The following is a 20,768-nucleotide window of genomic DNA, read 5'->3' on the forward strand; positions in this document are numbered from 1 at the left end:
GCTGGCTTTTCATACCAGTGCAGATATAGCTTAAATATCCTTGCAGTGAGTTTTTTTTCAGGAGTTACTTTAATTTCTAATCAAACTCTGAAGGGCACTTTGAGCTTTGGAAAATTCCATAACCCTATAGAATTACCTTGTTCTTTCCTGGGACCAATTAACTGGGCAGATTCTTTGCATTCAGTTTGATGCTTATTAGTTTCTGCATTTTAGCTAAAGTTTCATTTTGTCTCCCAGCAGTTGGAAATCTATCTCCTTGTATAACAGAAACCAAGTATGAGCCCCAGGCACACTGAGCTATACAGACCTTGGCGCCAGTCCCCAAATATTGATGTGAGAATATCCCAGTTTCACTCTTCTCTCTTTCATAAACCGTGAAAGGAAGTGAAGGAAGCTTGCCAGGTTGCTATTCAACCCTAGTGTTTAATCAAGCATTACCTGGGCACTTCTGAAACTCTCTAGCTTCTAAATTGAGAATAAAAGCAATGAGAACACAGGATGGAAACTACTTCACTGAGGAGGCTCCCAGAATTACTTGGGATCACATGGCCGTTTTCAGATAGGCCCCAGTGGCTCCCCAAATTACTGAAAGTCAGCAAGAAACCTGACCTTAGCTCTGGTGATTATTTCTAAGGGAACACTCCACAACACACACTCCTTCACTTTGTGTTAAGTGTGACTTTCTATCAAACCAATTTCAGTGCACTATAGGAAGGTAAATGCCCTCACTACTGATCCCACTACATTTTCTCTCTCTAGTTTTCTCACATACAAATGGGGCAGACTAGTTTGGGAAAGAAAAATATGCTTATGATTTAGAACAATGTGGGGCCAGCCGGCCCAGAGCAACAGGTGAAGAGACTGACTCATTCCAGTGTCCTCACACGCAGAGAGGGCACCTGGCATGTGTCAGAAATTCCTTATACAACTCAGGAAGTTATCAAAAATCCCTGTCCTTTTCTTCACATAAGGCAAGAAATGAATGCCCTTGTTTTGCTGTTGAGAACTGGCTTGCCCCAAAGAGAAAACGACCAAGCTATGAAAACTAAAGGGTTGGATTTTTTTTTTTTTTTAAAGGCTTGAATGAGGTGATATCCTGCTGTGTGGGGCTGAGGAGCAGGTCGGTCAGGTTCTTGGGTGCTCTATTACACAAGCAAGACCATTCCAGCCAGCCCCGCCTAACTTCGCTTCTTTGGCACCCTTTCCCTCAGTGTAGCACAGTCACAGTTTAACCCATCTGTTTTCTCTCATGCACCGCAGATTCTTTCCAGTCAGGACAACTTTGGTATTTGAGTTCCTGTCTGTAAACACATCCTAGTCCTGGAGGTAAGTGTGTGTTTGCTGTTTTACTTAGGGCTCTCTCTCTCTCACTTATTGATCAAAGAGAATCAAAGTGGCCTCAACCTGTGACAGAAAAAAGTTCTGCAAGTAGCTACAGAGACCCTGGTAAAAACAGGTAGTTGTTCATCGGATAATTACCTTCTAAATTAGGATTTGCACTGTTAAGTGAGTTAGCTTGAAGAATTATTGCCGAAGTTGCCAGATGAGGAAACCAGCAGAAGAGTTAAATGAAAGACTTATCTAAGCATAAGCAACTACAATATAAAATTTCCTTCAGTCAGAACTCATTTAAGGTCTCAAAATATTTAAAGGTATAAAAATGTATGAATACTAAATTTAATGCTTAGATTTAAATTATGCACTTGGGCTTTACGTTTCTTTGTTTAAGCATTACAAAGTATTGTTTGTTTATTTTTGTACTCAGAATTGAAGCGAGGGGTGGCGCTTTATCACTGTGGTATAGCCTCAGCCCTTTTTATTTTTTATTTTGAGACAATGTCTTGGTAAGTTACTTAGGGCCTCGCAAAATTGCTGTGGCTGGCTTTGAACTTGTGCTCCTATTGCCTCAGCATTCTGGGGAGTCACTGGGATTCTAGGTGTATGCCACTCTGCCCAGTATCATGTATCTTCACATGCAATAAATTATAAACTTCTATACAACTTTTTCAAACATGTTCTTGAAAATTTGGCAAAAAGTTGTACAAATAATTATTCTTGAGCATGATAAATACAGGTGTCTAGCACTTGCTGGAAATTTAAAAGGCTAAGTCAGTTAGACATCCCATGGAAAATATCTCATGCAATTAAGGTGTAGACTAGATTTCTTAAAGTTATTTTCAGTGTGTGGCGATTTTAGGCTCCTTATACTAAAAGGATGCCTATTTCCAATTGACCAACTTCTTATCTGATCCATAGAAGTTATTCCTACAGACACTGATATATGATAGAAGGCTGAAAATCCCATGCTGGGAATCATGAATTCTGAACATTGCTTTTGGAGGCAATACTTTCTAAGCATGATAGTTATCCACTTCATTTTTTTAAGTACTGAAGTTTGTGATTGAGAACTCCTAAGTCAGCAAGTAGTATGACATTCTATTTGGGGGGGATTTGTGCATGCCAGAATTGTTACTAGAATAATATTCATAAACTTTTAAAATTTATTTTTTTTTTCTGGGAGAAAAGCCATGCTGTCTTTTATTTTTTAATCAAATGAAAAATTATGGACCTAAAGTTCTTAGGTACAGTTAGATTCTGAATTCTTATTCATCCTTCTAACACCATTTATAATAGATGTGTTGTTTTATATTGTGTGTACATACAAATATGTAACAACTCCCATCATTATATATAAGTATAATGCACCTATAAAAATATAGAAAAAGAGGCATATTTAGAAGCATAATATCTAATGCTCTCATTTTATTATGACTCTTTTATGTAGGGAAAAGAAAATACCACCCAAGTTTGTAAAGACCACTCAGAATAAAACTCAAGTCTACCTGGAGTATTAGCTACATGCCAGACTGAGGTTCCTATAACAAGGAAAAACAAAACCTGTCTATCATCATTTATAAACTAAGATTCATAGCAAGAAATGACCAAAAGCAACTGGGAGAAAAGTGGGGACAAGGTATACTCGTTAGGTATTTCACTACAGAAACATGTTTCATATTATCTCCTGAGTATAACTGGTATTTTATTTAAAATGTCTTATTTTTAATGGAGTTTAGAATAACATTTCTTTTTCCCTGAATGGTTGATTACCTGATACAAACCAGGGCACCTCTTTATTTTCAAAGCTTGGTATAAAATGGGTATGACTCAGTTACTGCTCAGAGGCTGGGCAGAATGATGTTATGCCTTTAAGCAGAAGCATAATTCCACGCAGAATGAAGGTTTGCCCCCTTTAATGGCCAGAATTTGGTTTTTTTTCTCCTTCATTACCTGCAGTAGCTCTCCAAACAAAGGTAGTAATGTGAAACCATCTCTCAGTGCCAATACAAACAGGCAGAAAATAGTGTTCATTCTCTGTGCAAGAGTACAGTTTAAAAAGCAAATTCACTCATTTTAAAGTCTATATTAAAAGTTACAAAACACACAAAAAATTAAAAACCCAAGTATCTCTATATATACAGAGGTTTTAGGATCTGCATTTAAAGTATCAAAATAGCTGGATTTTCTTTCTTTTTCTGTTGCCTTTATAATTATACTCTTCAAAGTTGTTTAAGTTTGTGATGATTGCATTTCTGTTCCTATGTTGCTCCTCCTGGACTTCTTTGGAGGTCCCACCCTCAAAATTGCTTCTACTCAGGGCTGGGAGAGGCAAATAGACATTATTTGGTATTCCTGATTTTCTTTCCCTTTCCTTTTATTCCACCTTCTATCTGCCTTCACATTGTTCTTGGCTGACAGATGAGCCTGGGTACTCTCAAGTATGCCATGCATAATGTAGCATAATTTACAGCTTAAAACAGGTATACACTGTAGTTTAAATATCTGAACTCTAGTGATGTGGAGAGGCTGAAAAGAAAATGCAAAGAGAACAATGCAGATTTTCTTTACTGCCCCGTGGAGCTCTTGGACCACCTTGCTAAAAACATGTTTGTTCAGTTCAATATGGGGTCAAACTTAACCCAAATCATTTGGTCTCTGCCCCCATAAAACTTCAGGGCTGTAGTTGATTAGCTGATGACTTTGATTCCTGGCTCAAATGAAAGATAAACAAGTAAGAGATGTAGTAGCCTGGTTTTCTTAGAAGCTAGGTAGCAGAAGCAGTGCTGTATTCTGCTGCAACATCAGGAAAACAGGAATAAGTCACAAATGCCTTTCCACAAATGCCTTTCCAAAGCTGCACTGATTTCCAAATAAACTGTAAATGGCATTCAAATATACTACCCAATCCCTCACTTCCCTTTCTTTCATTTCCCAAGGGATAAATTATAGTTAGTAATAGAACACTAGACTCATTTGGGGTGTGGATACCCTAGGTTTTCAAGTTACAATCAAAAGTAAGATGGAGGAACAAGAGAGCCCCTGGGTGGCTCAATGTCACAGGCGAGGTGAAATAGGAACAACAAAACTCACTTTGTTGGCTCATGATATGTGGACTCTCGATATGGGAAGAGAGTGAGAGCTCAATGCCTCATTCCTCAAGTAACACTATAAGAAAAGTAGAACAGCAGCTAAAGTCCTGTTCCCATGGGATGGGCAGTCTGAGGAAAAGTAAAGAGGCAAATTGCATAGGCTAGGGAAAGAAAATCAAACTATAATTATTGTAAGAAAGAGTGACTAAGAATAATTCACAAAGCAGATTCCTGGCAGTAGATAATGCAAAAAAATTTTCGGGTTTGCTACCAATCTTGCAGGGTTCAAAACAGGAAGATGTTTATGGAAAGGTACATGTGATTATTCCTAAACTGAAGAGAACCATATTTTCAATGTGTTTGGTGAATTATTCACTTGGTGAAATGTTGGTCACCTATAGGTCCTTTGAATAATCACTCATGTTTTGTTAATGTGAATCACTAAACCCCATTGTGAAGGTGTCCATCAGAAAACACAGAGACATTTATTGGGATTCCTTCAAGTAGCTGGGATTCCTTCAAGTAGGGTAAAATATGTGTATTTGAGAGGTAATTAAAGTAGAAGACTCTATAGTTCCAATATTATTTTTTAAATGGGATTATAAACCATTCTGCTCTAAACAGTTACATTTGGAGAGACTGTTTTAAAACAGTAATGCTGGAATGAAGTTCGAAAAGGCACTTGAGTACCAAATTCTATACTCCTTTGCAATCTATACTACAAAGATGAATACTGGTGACCGTCTGCATCTGTGTGTTCTGCGTCCATGGATTCAACCAAGAATTAATAATATTCAGAAAAAAATGCAGCTGTGTTGAGTGTGTATGGACTCTTCCTTGTCATTAGTTTTCTAAATGATACAGTAACAACTGTTTACACAGTTTTAGGAATTATGGGTTGTCTGTAATCTGTAGATAATTTAAAGAATATGGGAGGATTTGTTTAGGTTATAAGCAAAAATTTAACAATCTTATGTAAGAGACTAGAGCATCTACAGGTTGTGATATTCTCCTGGGGTCCTGGAACCAACAGCCCATGGATACTGAGGGATGACTACACATCCCAGAGCTTGCTCAGACATGGTAGGGTTTGAATCCTAACCTCTTTGAGTCACTAGCTGTGAGTCCTTGGACAGATTATTTACATTCTTTGGATGCCTTCTAATCATTTGTACATAGGGATATAAACTCTTCCTTCTTGTTTGGTTGTTTTGGTGAGAATTAAATGGAAAATGTGTAAATCCTGTGATATAAGAAATGCATAGTAGTAACATATTTTCCAATAATGATAATAATATTTAGGACCTTGTACTGGGTATTATTGAAAAGTAAATAAAATATATGTAACAGAATTACCACAAAGGTATGCACCTGTGTAGTCACTATCAAGACAGAGTATCACCAGTGCATCAGGAGCCCCTGCCAAGCCCCACCTAGATGACCCAGTCTTCTCCCCATAAGTAGCCACTCTCTGACCTTAATGCAGTGAGGCTCTGCCTGTTCTTGAACTATATGTGTAGGAAATCACACAACATGCATGGAGTCTTAACCTGTGCATTCTGTTTGTGATATTCCCCATGTCTTGCACCCAGTGATAATTTGTGATTGTTCACCATACAAATGTCCCATGATACGCTATCCCATCTGTTACCAGTGGATACTTAGGCTGGAGACTCATAATGCTGTAATATCCTTTATGTCTGCTTGCCTTCTTTTTAAGTGAACTTTTCTTAAGTCATTAGCCTAGGGCATGGAAGATATTATACATCATTAAAACCTCTGGGATCTAAAGGCACAGACTGCTTTTTAAAAGCTTTTGCAGAAAACATACTTAGATTGTATCGCTCTGTGTAAAATCTTTAAGTAGAAGGTGGGAGATACGTTAAAAAGATAATCAGAGAAGTGTTTAGAAGTCCCTTAGACTCTTATGAAAAATCAACAATGTTGAAAATACTGGTGAAAATTTCTGACAGAATTTTTGAGAAATGGCAGGCCATATGGGAACTATACACATATCACATATGTGTATATCCAGCAATTGTACCTCTTCCTTTTCCCTATCTCAATCAACTTGGAAGCTTTTAGTAAAAAAAATGAGGTCTAATACAGAGAACACGAACCCAGTTCTAAGACTTTATTGCTGGACGAACAGCCTACTACTTTTAAACTAATAAATGTTCAACTAAAATTCTTTTAAATTTCAGCACCTAATCAGGTAAAGTCTGTGAAAGTGATTTTCAGAATTGTCTCTTCAGTGTGTTTACATTTTTTAATTTTTATATATACTTTCATTTGCTAGTTTTCATTCATTACTAGCCTCTTTGAGCCTCACGTTCATCATCTACAAAACAGACATAAGACAAGCTATTCATCTTTTCTCAAGAGATCACGATGAAGAGCAAATGAGATGACACATTTGGTAAACTTTGTAAACATTAGGACACTGCAGAGATATTATATTTGAACACTAGGCCAGATATTGCTCAGGGTGCTTTTTCTTAAAACTTGTTAGTCTTCAAAACAAATACATGAAGTCGGTTTAGATATTATAACAATGTCAAAACAGTTGCATGTTAGGATGATAGTTTTTCACTGGTTATTGATAAAAGAAGCCAAATTTTTAATAGAAACCTGACTCTAAATCACTTTCTTTTATCGTCCTCTGTGCAGTCAGTGTGGCCCTTCTGCACCTAGGAAGAAGTGGGAGCTGGGACTAGACATCAGGTCCCCGGCTTCATTGCAACTCCACCATCATCTGATGAGGTGAAATTTTCTCATATGCCCCAAACATAGTCTTCATTTATAAAATAAGGGTAAAAGAATAAAGTATATTCTGAAACTTAAAAAGCTTTTTAATTTTCCTCGACTTGTAATTAAATAGGAAGAAGGACATCGTGAAGTTGAAAACATTATTAAAATAGTATTAATTTCAAATTTAAATAACTCAAACTAGATACTAATGAAATGTATCCAGGGGACTTTCTGACTTACTTTATAGAACTAATATATGACACATTGAGTGTGGTAACTGGTAATGTCATTCTTATGAAAACATTCAAAAGTACATCTTTATAAAGAACATGTTTTCCTAAATAGGTTAAGTATTCAGTCATCACTAAACATCTCTATTTGTAATATTCTATCAATCTTACTTAGCAGTCTGTACATAGTTTTATATACATATAGATGTATAATTATATGTCTATATCCAGGTATATGTGTTTATATTTTTTAAATTTTTATTTATACTTCAATTTATCCGAAGCTAAATGATCTATGAAACAGGGATGTCTGGCTTGACAAAGTTTTTCTTGTTCTTTTCTTAGAAGGAAGGAAGAACATTACATATATAATAGAGCTCAGCGACACTAGTTTAAATAAATAATTCACCTCAAAACACAATTTTTGGCAATACCACACAGTCTCTTCAACATTATGTTTCTAGATTTTTTTTACACTGTAAAAATGTATATCTATTAAATAACTTGTTATACTTCATTTAATAATTCAAATGATTATTGTTTTCTTTCAGATTCCTCTTAATAAAACAAATATCAATGAAAGCTACAATGTTGACCTTAGCCAAAATTATGTTGATTTCAATTTTGTTTATTTTACTGCCACTTGGGAGCTATGAGGAACAAAATACAGGAAAAAACATATCACAACGCATTCCAGAAAGACTGAAAATGATGGAAAATAAGTCTATGTCTTTGCTAAGTGAAGTAAATGCAATTTCAGATAATGTAAATAGAAATGCTTCCAATTCCAAGGCAAGTAATTCCACTCTTTTGGATCCAACCAAAACCTATGGAAAGATAGATTCCAGTGGTAATGTTTCAAAAGACAACTTTTCTCAAGATCCAAGACCCATATCCACATTTTCAACAATGCCACCCTTGATTCGTGTCTCTGTTTCTAAATTGAATTCATCTATAACTAATGAAAATCTTTTGCCAGTCTCAGCTCGTCCCAGTTTTACACATGCTGTCTCATCAGAAAACACAAGTTGGTCTTTGGGCAATGACACCATGAACACCCCTGACAAGAGTTCCTCTACAGTTAGCGTCCTCCCTCCAGCATCAACTACCAGATCTGTGACCCCCGTGGTAATGGGACCGACTGGATGGCTTACCACAACCAGTGAAAGCTTTGCTGCTTTCACACCCTACCAAGAAAACATAACTCCACAGCCCACCTTAAAATTCACCAATAATTCAAAACTTTTTTCAAATACGTCAGATCCTCAAAAAGGTAAATACAAATAGATTTAACTTTCCTTTAATGTGAAAATGAATCTTCAAAAATGTCATGTGCATTAGGTTGAAGGAATGTGTTATGCTAGAAAAATAGAGGAGAATTAACTAGTAAAAGTGGTTCTTACCTATGGGGGCAACCATTATATACACTGGAAACAATGAAATGGTTTTAAGGATTAATTAAACATATGCTCATTATTATCATATGGGAAGGTAAAAAGATAATGGGTTTAAAATATTATTTAGACAGGCTTAACAGAAAAAAAAATCCTCTTCCACTTTTACTTTGGTACCTAATGAGCATCATGTAAATGAAATTAACGATGTCACAAGAAAATTTATTATATGGAGGTTTATATGTTTCAATTAGAAATAATGTCAAGCTTTAAAACAAAATGGGAAAGATATCTAAGATTTATAATTGAATCACTATGCTTTATTTTGTTCAGGTCTCACCTCATTTTTGCATGCTTGAAGTTGTTTTATTTTTTAAAATATGTACTGTGTGTTCCATGAACTCATTGCCTTCTATTGCACTTACTTAGAGTCTATATTAATTATGGAAAACTAAATCATATATACAAATTGATATTTGAACATTATTGCCAGAGGACAGGGCATGTTTTAACTTCTACAGTCTAGGTTTTATCACAATCAAATATGTAGGATATGTATAGGTACTTTCATTTTAATTGTAATTTTAACCTATCTTTTCATTTATACACACTCCTGTATTTTAATAGAGTGACTTTTTAAAATAAATTTTTTTTTGTATATCCAAGCCAAATAGACCTACTCAGAATACTGAGTACTTACTCCTAGCATTGTTCTTTTATTTAAAGAAAATGCTGTTTGCCTGCATCTCATGTTAGTAACTTAGTTTTACTGTACTCTAACGTGAATGTTAATTTTTTTCTTTGAAAGAGGGGTTTTATCTAGAATCAGAGACCCTCTTGTCTACCTACCTGAACTTCTCAAGAAGTAAAAATGAAACACAGACTAAGTGTGAGCTCCAGGAGTACTAAGCAGTCCACTGAAGACTTCTTCAAATAAGGCACTCAGTAATACACACACAGAACGATATTTTGGGTTCCTTTGTACTCCCATCTTGACACACAAGGTTGGAAGCATGTTGCCTTGGGGACTTTGTTATATTCAGAAATATACTTTTTACCTGGGATTTTGTGAATTTCATTATTATTATTATTATTATTATTATTATTATTATTATTATTTGTATTGGGCATTTGAACATAGAGTCTCACTCATGCTAAGCAAGTGCTTGATCAAACAGGAACCATCCCAGGTTTTCTAAAAATTCTATTTTGAGACAGGGTCTCTCTAAGTGGCCCAGGAAGGCCTCCAACTTATGATCCTCCTGCCTGAGCCTCTTGAATAGCTGAAATTACAGGTATGCACCATACCTCTTGAATTATTTATAGAAAAAAAATGCAAAGTTCATTTCAGCATTAAAGTCCATCAGAAATTTGGGGGTTATGGAAAGCCTAATGTAGTATTCAACAATGTGATGAGATCTTAATGATGAACATATGTGACATTTCTGTCCTGTTGATGTAATAAGTAACAAAACAGTTATAAATCTATAATTTAGGAGTGTTTAGTTATAGTTGAAAATTAGTAGTGTAGTTTTATCAATAAGTATATTTGCCAATCTGTCTCTCACACACAACACACACACACACACACACACACACACAGTCACCATTATATAATTTAAAAAAATCTGAATAATTCTTTGGTGTATAGAAAAACCACATATCCATTTCTGCTGTTTTGAATAATTATTTTCTTCTTCTTACCTGTAAATATTTTCTGTTTTCTCTAGAGAATAAAAATACAGGAGTAGTATTTGGGGCCATTTTAGGGGCGATTCTTGGTGCTTCATTGCTTAGTCTTGTTGGCTACTTGTTGTGTGGAAAAAGGAAAATGGATTCATTTTCCCATCGGCGACTTTATGATGACAGAAATGAACCAGGTAAAAAAAAAATAACTTTCAGAATCTCACCTGAGACACAATGGTTTTAATTAAGTAAGAACACATTGCTTAGAAGGGATGTGGAAGTTAATATGACCAAAATAGAGGAAAGATTTATTCTGATCCACCTTCTGTTTCTCAAAGAACAAAACCAAATTCATTTGGTAATTTGGCACTTTCCTTCTCTTCTCTCATAGTGAATTCCATCTTTATGCATATCTATCAAGCATCAATCAAAAATAAATAAATAAGTAAATAAGTGAGTGAAAGGAAGACCAGTAAAATAGAGGAAAGAGAATAGCAGGATGGAAGAGGGGAGAGAAAGAGGAGGCACAGGGGACTGAAGTGGAGTAAATTAAACCCCGTGCATGTAAAATTATGTAAAAATGAACCAAACTATTATGTGTAACTATAATGCACTAATAAAAGAAAAAAATTCAGGAAGAAAACCAAAGTAAGGGAAATTTAAAACTATATTGAACTGTCGCTCATTGTGTAAAAGTGGGTTTTGAATAATAATTCCAGAATCCAAATATATGTAAAGTAGAAAAATAATGATATGATATAAAGGAAAAAGGCTAGTTTTATTTATAAGTGATTTCAAAGCCCATTCTTTGCTATTGTAAGTTTTCTTAGTAGCAATAATTTGAAGAAAGATTGTTTAAACTTTTAGTTCTTCCAAAACTTACTCACAACAGCCCTCCATTAATCCTAATGAATTTCTAAAAGAGAGTAGCTCAAAGTTGCAAATTTCACATACTTAAAGTCACAATATAACTTAATTCAGGAAATTTTTCAATCATAAAATAGAAAAGGCTATCATAATATCTATAAGTGAAAATATATGTACTAAAAATAAAACACTGAGCAAAATCTTAATAAAATACCAAAAAGAACAGACATGAAATCACTTTATAAGTTTGACTCATCTCTCTTAATATACTTTAAGAAAAAAAAACTTGTCTTGTTTGTGCAAGAAATTTTTCCACCAATACTTAATTGCCCCTGATGAGACCCATGGCTAAAGTCTCACTGAATTTTCATGAGTTCAATTCGTATCTAATATATCACTCATATTCAGACCCAAATACGTTAATTGTTAACATATCCAATTCTATTTATGAGTTTCCAGTAATCCACAGAAAACAATATAAAAAAGGGAAATTTTCAAAGTTAAAGCTTAGGATTTCTAAGCATCTTATTTTTATCTACTGAAGAACGATGCCTTATCTATGTCATGAAAGAATTCAAGATATCACATTAATGCCATCAAACAGGTGTGACTAATGTATAAAGAAATAATATAGTCAGACCACCAGATTAACCTCTTTGAGATAGCTTTAAGATACCTCTTTTTAAAGACCTAAGGTTGTTGAGAGGCTAGTTTTTAAATGAATGACTTAAAGTATGGGTGGGTAAGCTTATGACAATACCTTAGAATAATTAAATTACTAATCTAATTTGTAATTATGTTGCTTTAATTCAAGCTGAATTTAAGACCTTTAGTACATGCCTAGTTATTCTTTGACAATGAATTCTAGATCAATAGAAAATAATTGACTTGTTTAAAAAAAAACTCCTGGATTGGATCATCTGTCAGAAAATCCTAAATGCATGATGACTTGAATATATCAGAAAGAAATACAGCTTTCACAAATAGTTTTCTTGATTCTTCACTTTAAATGGCTTGAGCATCAAATGTTGAGATAATTGGTGAAATTATGGCAATTAACTTTTAATGCCCTCATTTTAAAAAATAATTTTTATATCAGAAGTTAAAAAATCTGGACTTGTTGACAAGGCTTGGAACATTCAATAATGTGCATGCTTATATTTAATCATACAAGGTATTGGTGCACATTTTAGTGATCTCTTCCTTAGTTCCTTTATTTTGGGTGTACCAGCAGAACAATTTTGAAAGTAAAACTGTTTTCTTAGTCATAAAAAATGAATGTAGCATGAAAAATATCTATTTAATATTTCAAAAGTAGTATCTGAAAAGCCCACATCAAAGAGGTACCTATTCACTCAACCAGAACAATTCCTACAATCTGATAATGTAGTCAAATGCCTGAGCATGATTTTTTTTTAGACTGTTAGCATAAAACAATTTTATTTTTTTATTTGTTTACTTGTTTATTTATTTATTTATTTATTTTTAGTTCTGCGATTAGACAATGCAACAGAACCTTATGATGTGAGTTTTGGAAATTCTAGTTACTATAATCCAACTGTGAATGATTCATCTGTGCCAGAAAGTCGAGAAAATGCACGCGATGGCATTCCCATGGATGACATTCCTCCACTCCGTACCTCAGTATGAAACTAAGACATAAAGTTGTCAGAGAGCAAGTGCTCATCTACAGCGTGGCCTTCTAAGAGACTCATCTTCCAAGAGGTTATGCAAGATCACTGTCCCGTGGACTGTGCAGGAAGAACTGTAAAAGCATGGGACTAGTAGCAGAAACACAGAGGGAATAAAACATCAAAAGGGTTTTCTTTCCTACAACATTTTGTTGGACTGACGCCATCTATTACATAACTATCATTTATATTTTGTCCATTTTTTCCTTAGTAGGAAGTATCTGTGGAATCAAACTAAACTATATCACTCTTTGATAGCACTCCTTGATAATTTAATAATAAAAACCCTTCAACAAAAATTGGAAACCAAAACTATATTTTCACTTTTTTTTTTTTTAACAAACACCAATGGAGTTGACTCTATTGTTTCACAGGCAACTGTAGAGCTCTAAATCAGGATTAGTATTTTTTTCAAAGAATATAGAGAATAAATATATGTATTTAATTTCATCTTAGAGTGAGAAAAAGGATATAGCTTGCAGTGTCCCCTCACCACCCCCCGCCCCCCAACTGCGGTGTATAAAGGCAGTAACACTGAAAGATGTGGTCTACTACATTTTACTTCTCTGCATGAGCATGAGCAAAGTCAGTTTCTGGAACTGCTACCTTGACAATGAGCATTGAGAAGCCCCTGGTAGGAAAAAGGATCTGAACCAGGAACGTGACAGCTCTTCTAAATTTGTCAATGTTTGGGACATTCTTTAGATTTCAATTAATGGGGTGACTTAAAAACTCAATGAGGAATATGGTGAAAAAAAGATAGCCAAAGAATATATGTGCATATGATTTGTACAGTTTTTTCAGTTGTTAGGCAGGTGAAGGGTTTATTATATATTATACCTTATTGTTTAATCACGTATAGAGTAGAGTCTGCATCTCTAAATGTATGCAGCATAAGGTAAAGAAAAAAAAAGATGAATGGGAATATTAAGCAAACATAAGCTTCCGGAACATCACTTTCACAAGTAATATTACCAGGAAGTTAATTTGTTTTCTAGTTTGTTTCAGTTTATTTAAAATTATCATCTGCTTTTGGCAAGAAAAAGTATATCCTTTGATGTAGAAAACACTAGTCTTTAGGGAATAGAGGGTTAGATCAAGAGTTAAATTCCCAAAGAAAAAGTGAATGTATGAAGAGAACAAACAAAGCATGTACCAGCCTACTCTATTGTTGAATTGATACATGGTGTCCGTGTGTGTGTGTGTATGTGTGTGTATGTGTGCATGTGTGTAGACATAAAGCAATAGTCTTAGAAAATAAAACTGGAACATAGGTAATGAAAACATATACTTACCCCATATTGCCATAAATATAGCAAAGAAGACTGTCCCTCCATTATCAAACAAATATGTCACCTTAATGGAAAAAAAAACCAAAAATATTAATCATACTACTGATCGTAATAATCTGGTGACTACTATTTGAATGCAGGCAATATGATTTTTTCCCAAATAAAATCACAGTATTTTTCACAGTTTGTGAATGTATTATAAAAGAGCCTTTAATGGGTTCTGGAAGAGTTTTATGTAATTTTCTCATAGGAAGAAGTGAGAGATCAACCTTTTCCTCTTTTCTTCTCTTGTTTCTTAGAACACGACCTGCTCTTCTGTTTAGAAGCATTTCTAGCACCACGAGGAAGCATCTGTGGGACACAGATAGTCAAGCTACCATGTGGGATGTAAGAACTTAGCTTTTCAGGTAACCTAGATGCACTTCCAATTAGCACAACTTCCACAAATGGGGAAGCTGCCAATTGCAGAATTCTGCCAGTAAGCTAACACTTCCAATAGAAAGGCATCATGGTAGTATCACTCTCATGCTTTCAGAACATGCCCTGCTAGCAGAAGCTTTTAAGATGTCATAAATCTACTCTGAGGCTGTTTTAAGAAGTTTCCATGAATCATTGAACAGTTATGATAGAGTTGAATGTTTTTCAATCAGATATCACCTGAGTTGGGTAAAGAACAAGGTACAGTTATGTGATGTCATTGAATACAACATAATCCTTGAGGTTGTAAGAACTGTTTGATTTAATAAAATTCAAATTTAAAATATTCAATTTACCTTGTTTTTGCTTGTATAATATGATCACTATATTTATAAACTGGTGTGTGAGGTTAAATTAATATAGCCAAAGACATAAATGCTTTTCATACACATAACTCTTGTAGTAGCTACAACAGCTCTGCCTTATCTGTGCGGATTATTCCAAGTCCCTCAGTCGATGCCTGAAACTAATGATAGTACCAAACACTGTGTGTACTGTTTTTCCTAAACATACATAACTATGATAAAACTTAATATATAAATTAGGCACTTTATGAGATTAGTAACAGAAAAAAAGAATATCATGATGTAGAAAAGTTATGTGAATGTGGCTTCTCTCTCAATATATGTTATTTAATTATTCTGCTTATTGTGGTGATATGATACAATGTCTACATGTTCAGATGAAGTGAGGTGGATAATTTTAGGCTGCGATGTTAGTTACTTGAACATAAGTCCATGATACTATGACTGTTGATCTGGTAACTGAGATGGCTACTAAATAATTAATTGGTGAGTAGCATATACCACATGGATATATGAATAGAGGGATGATTCACATCCTATGAGGGACAGAATGGGACTGCAAAAGGTTTCATCATACTCAAAATGGCATGCAATTTAAAACTTATGAATTGTTCATTTCTGACTTTTTCTGTTTAGTATTTTCAGAGCACAGCAGTCCAGAGTAAATGGACTTATGTAAAGTGAAACTGTAGGTATAGGGGTGGCCATTGTATAGAGAAAACATGAGTTTTGTCTTCAAGACAGCATGAGGCCAATTTGGGGTTTAAATTATTTTAAGGCAAACCTGATTAGAATGAAATCCTCTTTGCTCAGTTTAAAGTCCAGAAGGTGCTCAATGAGACATTAAAAAAACGAATGTATATTTTAATTATAACCTCTGGAACACACTGAAAAACAATATGCAAAACAGGTAAATGCAAGATGTATTTTTCTATGGTGTAACATTATTAAAAATGCATCATAAAAAGATGTGTTCCTTTTAAAGGTTTGTAGATAGGTGCAAAATACTCTGCATGTCTCTAAAATTCTGAGAGTTAAGACTTGGAATTTCTAAAAATATTCTAAGGGTTGGTTTTTTAAAAAAATTTTAGCATACATTATGTACAGTAGAGAAAAGGATCATAAAAGATTCTCCTACAGAGCTTATAAAATTACACCCAGCAGGGGAATCCAGCTCTTTTTTTGTTTCCAGAAGCATCCCACAGAGACACCTGAGGCTTCTGAGCAGCTGAACAGCTGTCTATTTTCTCTTATAAACAGACTGAGTACAGGAAACAGCCTCTTAGAAAGTTAGAACAGAGGCTTTACATATAGGCACTTAAAGGTCACTAAAAATAGCAGCTCTTTCCTGCTTCAGAATAGAAAGCCACAGTTAATAACAATTGTGTTGTATGGACATGATTTGTTATAGCTTATGAAGTGTTTTTTTTTAGAACAATTTTTTTTCTTGCTAGGTTCACTAATAAATATTTCAAGCATTATTTAATAAATTTAAACATTAACCTTTAGAAACATGTGCATCTAATACAGTGGGTATACAAACAATATTCATATGAGGTAGGGTTACATACATGTAATGGGAAATGAAGCTAGAATGGGAATGGGAGGAAACTTAAAACTGCTCTCAGGAGAAGCATGACAGTTTAAAATCATTGTTAGGTTTATCAACCTATTACTTATGGAATACATTATGTTTTAGGAGACCACAGAGACAAGAAGAGCAATTAGAAAGCTCTGATCATAGTTTGAGTTGCTAAGTGCTTCATTTCAGATGCTGATAAAAGAGCTGCTGAATGAAAATGGAGGAGGGGAAAAGAGAAGAGTCAAATACACCAGGGATAACTCAAAGGCAGGTAACTGGCAGGAGAGTGAAGGGAGAAGGGGCATCACTGAAGCCCACGCGAGAGCAAGAATAAGAATCTCCTGGGCAGTGTCAACCCTGGAGATCAAGGAGATGCCCAGGGCCTGGAGGGCAGAGATCAAGTCTGGAATTCAGCTTGCTCACTTCCTCAGTCCTCAACTCTCAGGCTGTACAAAATCTGCTTCATCTATGTTGATGGGAGCTGGACACTAGTTCCATCAGACATGGAAGCTTGAACAGTCCATCCCTCTAATAGCATTGAAAACTGTGGTCCTCACAATCAGAACCATCAACAGGCTTGTTCAAAAGTAGGTTTCTGGGCCTCAGCCTTGAATAACTGACTCTAAATTTCAGGATGTAGGGCCCAGAAATCTCATTTATAAAAAATGTTCAGGTGGTTCTGGTATATGATCTTACACAGACTCTTCCACAAAGTCTCTTAAAGAAACACCCTTTCATCTGTTTCTCTTGTAGTGTTAACATCAGTGAACAATCTAAGTCTCAAACTAGATATTGAATAAGTCTTTGTTAAACAAGTAAAAATAAAACTAGAAAATAACTATTAGGTATAATACTAACTCCAAAGGCTGAGTCATTTTTAGAATTATACAAGCAAATATTTAATATGTTCTATTTAATTATTTCACTATAATGAGAAATCCTAGCACCATGTCATTTGATAGTGCATTACCCATACTTCTATGAATGTATGCATATTAAAGTTACTTAAATGGCAAAGATTTTAGTTCACATACTTTAAGTATTAAAAATAAAAAGCCATCAAAAAATGTTAATGTACTTAATTGTGAATTCTGTTATATGGTAGGACCAATTTTTTTTTTCATGCAAAATTATTCCTTAAATCCTAAGGGAATGTGCACACATGTGCTTTTCATAAAAATGTGGCAATGTGATTCCCTATTAGGTGATACGAGTAGTGATGTGTTCCATAAGAAACTGAATTTACAAGTTCCGAAATCATGTGGTTAGGCCATCATGTGGCTACATAAACCTAGATTGGCTGGCTTGTTTCTTTAGTAAAACTCTGCTCCCTTATCTTTGACTTTGCCCATTAAGTAAATTCTAGTATAGCAGTTTATATATCCAAGTATATACAATGATATAAAAATGTTTATTTCCATCCAATGAAAGAATAATTTCCATTTTTAAGTTTTTATCAGTACATTATACTTATAATGTACTGATAAAATTATGTAATAATTATGTATAACTATTATATATAATAGCGGTGTGCATTTTGACATAATCATACATACATGGAGTATAATTTGCTCCACTTCATCCCCTAGTACTACTGCCCCTTTTCCTCCTTCCTCCCTCCCTCTGTTACTTTCCTCTACTGGTCTTCCCTCTATTTATAGTTTCTTTAAATTAGTGGTCTGTACATACATATAACAGTGAAATTCACTTGGTATATTCATACACGTACATAGCATAATTCGGTCAGTTTCATCCTGTGGTTCCTCCCTTTTCCTGTCCCTCTTCCCTCCCTTTCAATCCCCTTCCTCCCAACTTATGTCTCGTCTATATTGATGGTATTACCTCCCTAAAACTCTTTTTTTAAAAATTTTCTACATATGAGAGAAAACATTCAAGCCTTAGTTTTATGAGTCTGACTTATTTCACTTAGCTTGTTGTTCTTCCATCTAATGCCATGATTTCTTTCTTTTTAATGGCTAAGTAAAACTCCATTTTTTTGTATGTGTGTATGTGTGTAAATGTGTGTGTGTATGTGTGTCTGTGTGTGTATGGGCACTTCTTATTCTTGTACTAGTATGTATGAATATGTGTGTGTGTGAAATACATTTTTTTCATCCATTTATCAGTTGATGGGCATTTGGCCTGGTTTCATAACTTGGCTATCATGAATTTCACTGCCGTGAACATTGATGTGACTTTACCGTTATAGTATGCTGATTTTAGTTCTTTGTGGTAAATACCAAGGAATGATAAAGCTGGGTAATGTGATGATTAAATTCTTAGTCTTTTGAGGAATATTCCTAATGCTTTCCAGAATGGTTGTGCTAACATTTGCAGTCCCAGCAACATTGTATAAGTGCACCCTTTTCCCCATATCCTCACTATCATTTATTATTATTGTATTCTTGATGATTGCCATTCTAACTGTGGTGAGATGAAATATCAATGTAGTTTTCATTTACATTTCCCTGATGGATAGAGATGCTGAATACCTTTTCACATATTTGCTGGCCATTTGATCTTCTTATTTTGAGAAGTGTATGTTGAGATTTTTTTTTTTTGCCTGTCTGGTTTTAAAGTTTAAACCAAATAGCTATATTTTATCTTCCTCAGAAAAACAAATACAAGATGTATTCAGTATTTCATTCAGGTGGGTTTTATTTCCTGTATGGTTGCAGTAAGATGATATTCTCCTCTGCAAGTTAACTTTCATCTTCATTTGAAGTTTATAAGTGAATTCTTTCTAAGTCTTGCCTATCCTTGTGCATACTCCTTTCTATTCAGAAAAGAAGGAGTATTTACTGTACAATAGCACCCAGATTTAGTATCTCCTTGGATAGATGCCTCACTTTATAACTCTGCCATATGTGAATGTCTCATGTCTTTACTGTTCACATCACTCCAGTGTGTTCTATAGCCTATCTCAGATATTTTATCATAGCTATAGAAAACAGACTAATGCAAAGGTTGAATATATACTATCATGTGATTCAACTATCCCACTCCTAGATATCTACCCAAAAGTAATAATAACATTTGTCTGCAGGAATACTTGACGATAAATCTTTATCGCAGCTTTACTTAAAAAAGGCAACAACCTGAAACAACCCAAAAGTTCATAAGTAGGTAAATGAACAAACAAACGCTGATATAGATACAATGGAATAATATTCAGCAATAAAAAGGAATAACCTATTGATGAATACTACAACATGGATGAATTTCAAAATAAGTATGTTCTGCCAAAGAAGTCAGAAAAGTTACATACCATATGATTCTAAGAGTCTAGGAAATATAAAAGTATTTATAATGACACAAAGGTGTTGGTTGAAGAAGCACTGGCATAGGTTCAGGGAGGAATGTGGGACACAGATTACAGTGAGGATACTGTGAGGAAACTTTGAAGGTGATATATTCATTATTCTGATTGTGGTGTATTTTTTTTGACCTGCATTTCACAGGTATATATACATCATCAAATATATACATTTCATACTTCAAATATATACATTTTACTTCATTGATTATACTTTAATACAACTGTTGTAGATATAAAAAATAATTGTAAAAGCCAATATTTTTAAAATTTGTATGAACATTGTTATAACTGGGGAAATACTAGAAAATGATGATATCTGGGTTTTAAATCCAAAGATTTGTTTTAATTGCTGAGGTCTATGGGGTTTTGAAGTATTTTTAAAATCCTTCAGGTGATTCTAATAGACAGCAGTTTGGAAATTTGGGGTATGCTATTTCATTTTCTCTGTATAACTAGAAGTATTTTATCTTCATGAGTTTTTGTGGAAGAATCAAATTTAATCATCAACAATAAAAATAACTGTTCTTCTCCTACAAGATCTAAACATAATTTCAAGGGGAAATTTGTGTTTGTGGGGGAAACTATTGGCTATAAAAACAAAGGAATACAAAGATATTCAACTCAAGGTCTACTCTTTGGAATTTCAGCAGATTGACTTTGTTTCAGGTATCAAAGGCTATTAGAATGCTTGGGAATAGTAAATTGGGTTAAAAAAATAGGATCCTCTACTTAGACAAAGCAAGACTC

At 34.4% G+C, this 20,768-nt stretch overlaps 2 protein-coding genes across 8 annotated transcripts in view; one reads left to right on the forward strand and one right to left on the reverse strand.

The window, feature by feature from the left end:
• Window positions 1-20,768, reverse strand: part of Ano3 (anoctamin 3) — a 400,060-nt gene that overhangs the window by 60,560 nt on the left and 318,732 nt on the right. For all 6 annotated transcript variants that reach the window (XM_078046318.1, XM_078046317.1, XM_078046316.1 and 3 more), the window contains one exon: window positions 14,342-14,402. In XM_078046318.1, coding sequence (XP_077902444.1) covers window positions 14,342-14,402 — 61 coding nt within the window. The remainder of the gene's footprint in view (window positions 1-14,341; window positions 14,403-20,768) is intronic.
• Muc15 (mucin 15, cell surface associated) lies at window positions 1,117-15,106 on the forward strand. 2 transcript variants are annotated; one of them, XM_078046322.1, is made up of 5 exons: window positions 1,118-1,326; window positions 7,098-7,190; window positions 7,960-8,681; window positions 10,533-10,682; window positions 12,845-15,106. In XM_078046322.1, exons 2-5 carry the CDS (start codon window positions 7,186-7,188, stop codon window positions 13,003-13,005), a joined length of 1,038 nt encoding a protein of 345 aa, XP_077902448.1. In that variant the 5' UTR covers window positions 1,118-1,326; window positions 7,098-7,185; the 3' UTR covers window positions 13,006-15,106. The 2 variants fall into 2 exon arrangements, with proteins under 2 accessions (XP_077902449.1, XP_077902448.1); XM_078046323.1 differs by lacking the exon at window positions 7,098-7,190 and having other exon boundaries at window positions 1,117-1,326.

This window comes from Ictidomys tridecemlineatus, chromosome 4 (assembly GCF_052094955.1).
Source record: "Ictidomys tridecemlineatus isolate mIctTri1 chromosome 4, mIctTri1.hap1, whole genome shotgun sequence".
In the NCBI taxonomy this organism is placed as follows: Eukaryota; Metazoa; Chordata; class Mammalia; order Rodentia; family Sciuridae; genus Ictidomys; species Ictidomys tridecemlineatus.

Excerpts from the sequence above, each read along its gene's own strand:
- Muc15 (XM_078046322.1), top strand. Across the intron at positions 8,682-10,532 it reads TACGTCAGATCCTCAAAAAG|AGAATAAAAATACAGGAGTA; the intron begins GTAAATACAAAT and ends TGTTTTCTCTAG. Across the intron at positions 10,683-12,844 it reads TGATGACAGAAATGAACCAG|TTCTGCGATTAGACAATGCA; the intron begins GTAAAAAAAAAA and ends ATTTATTTTTAG.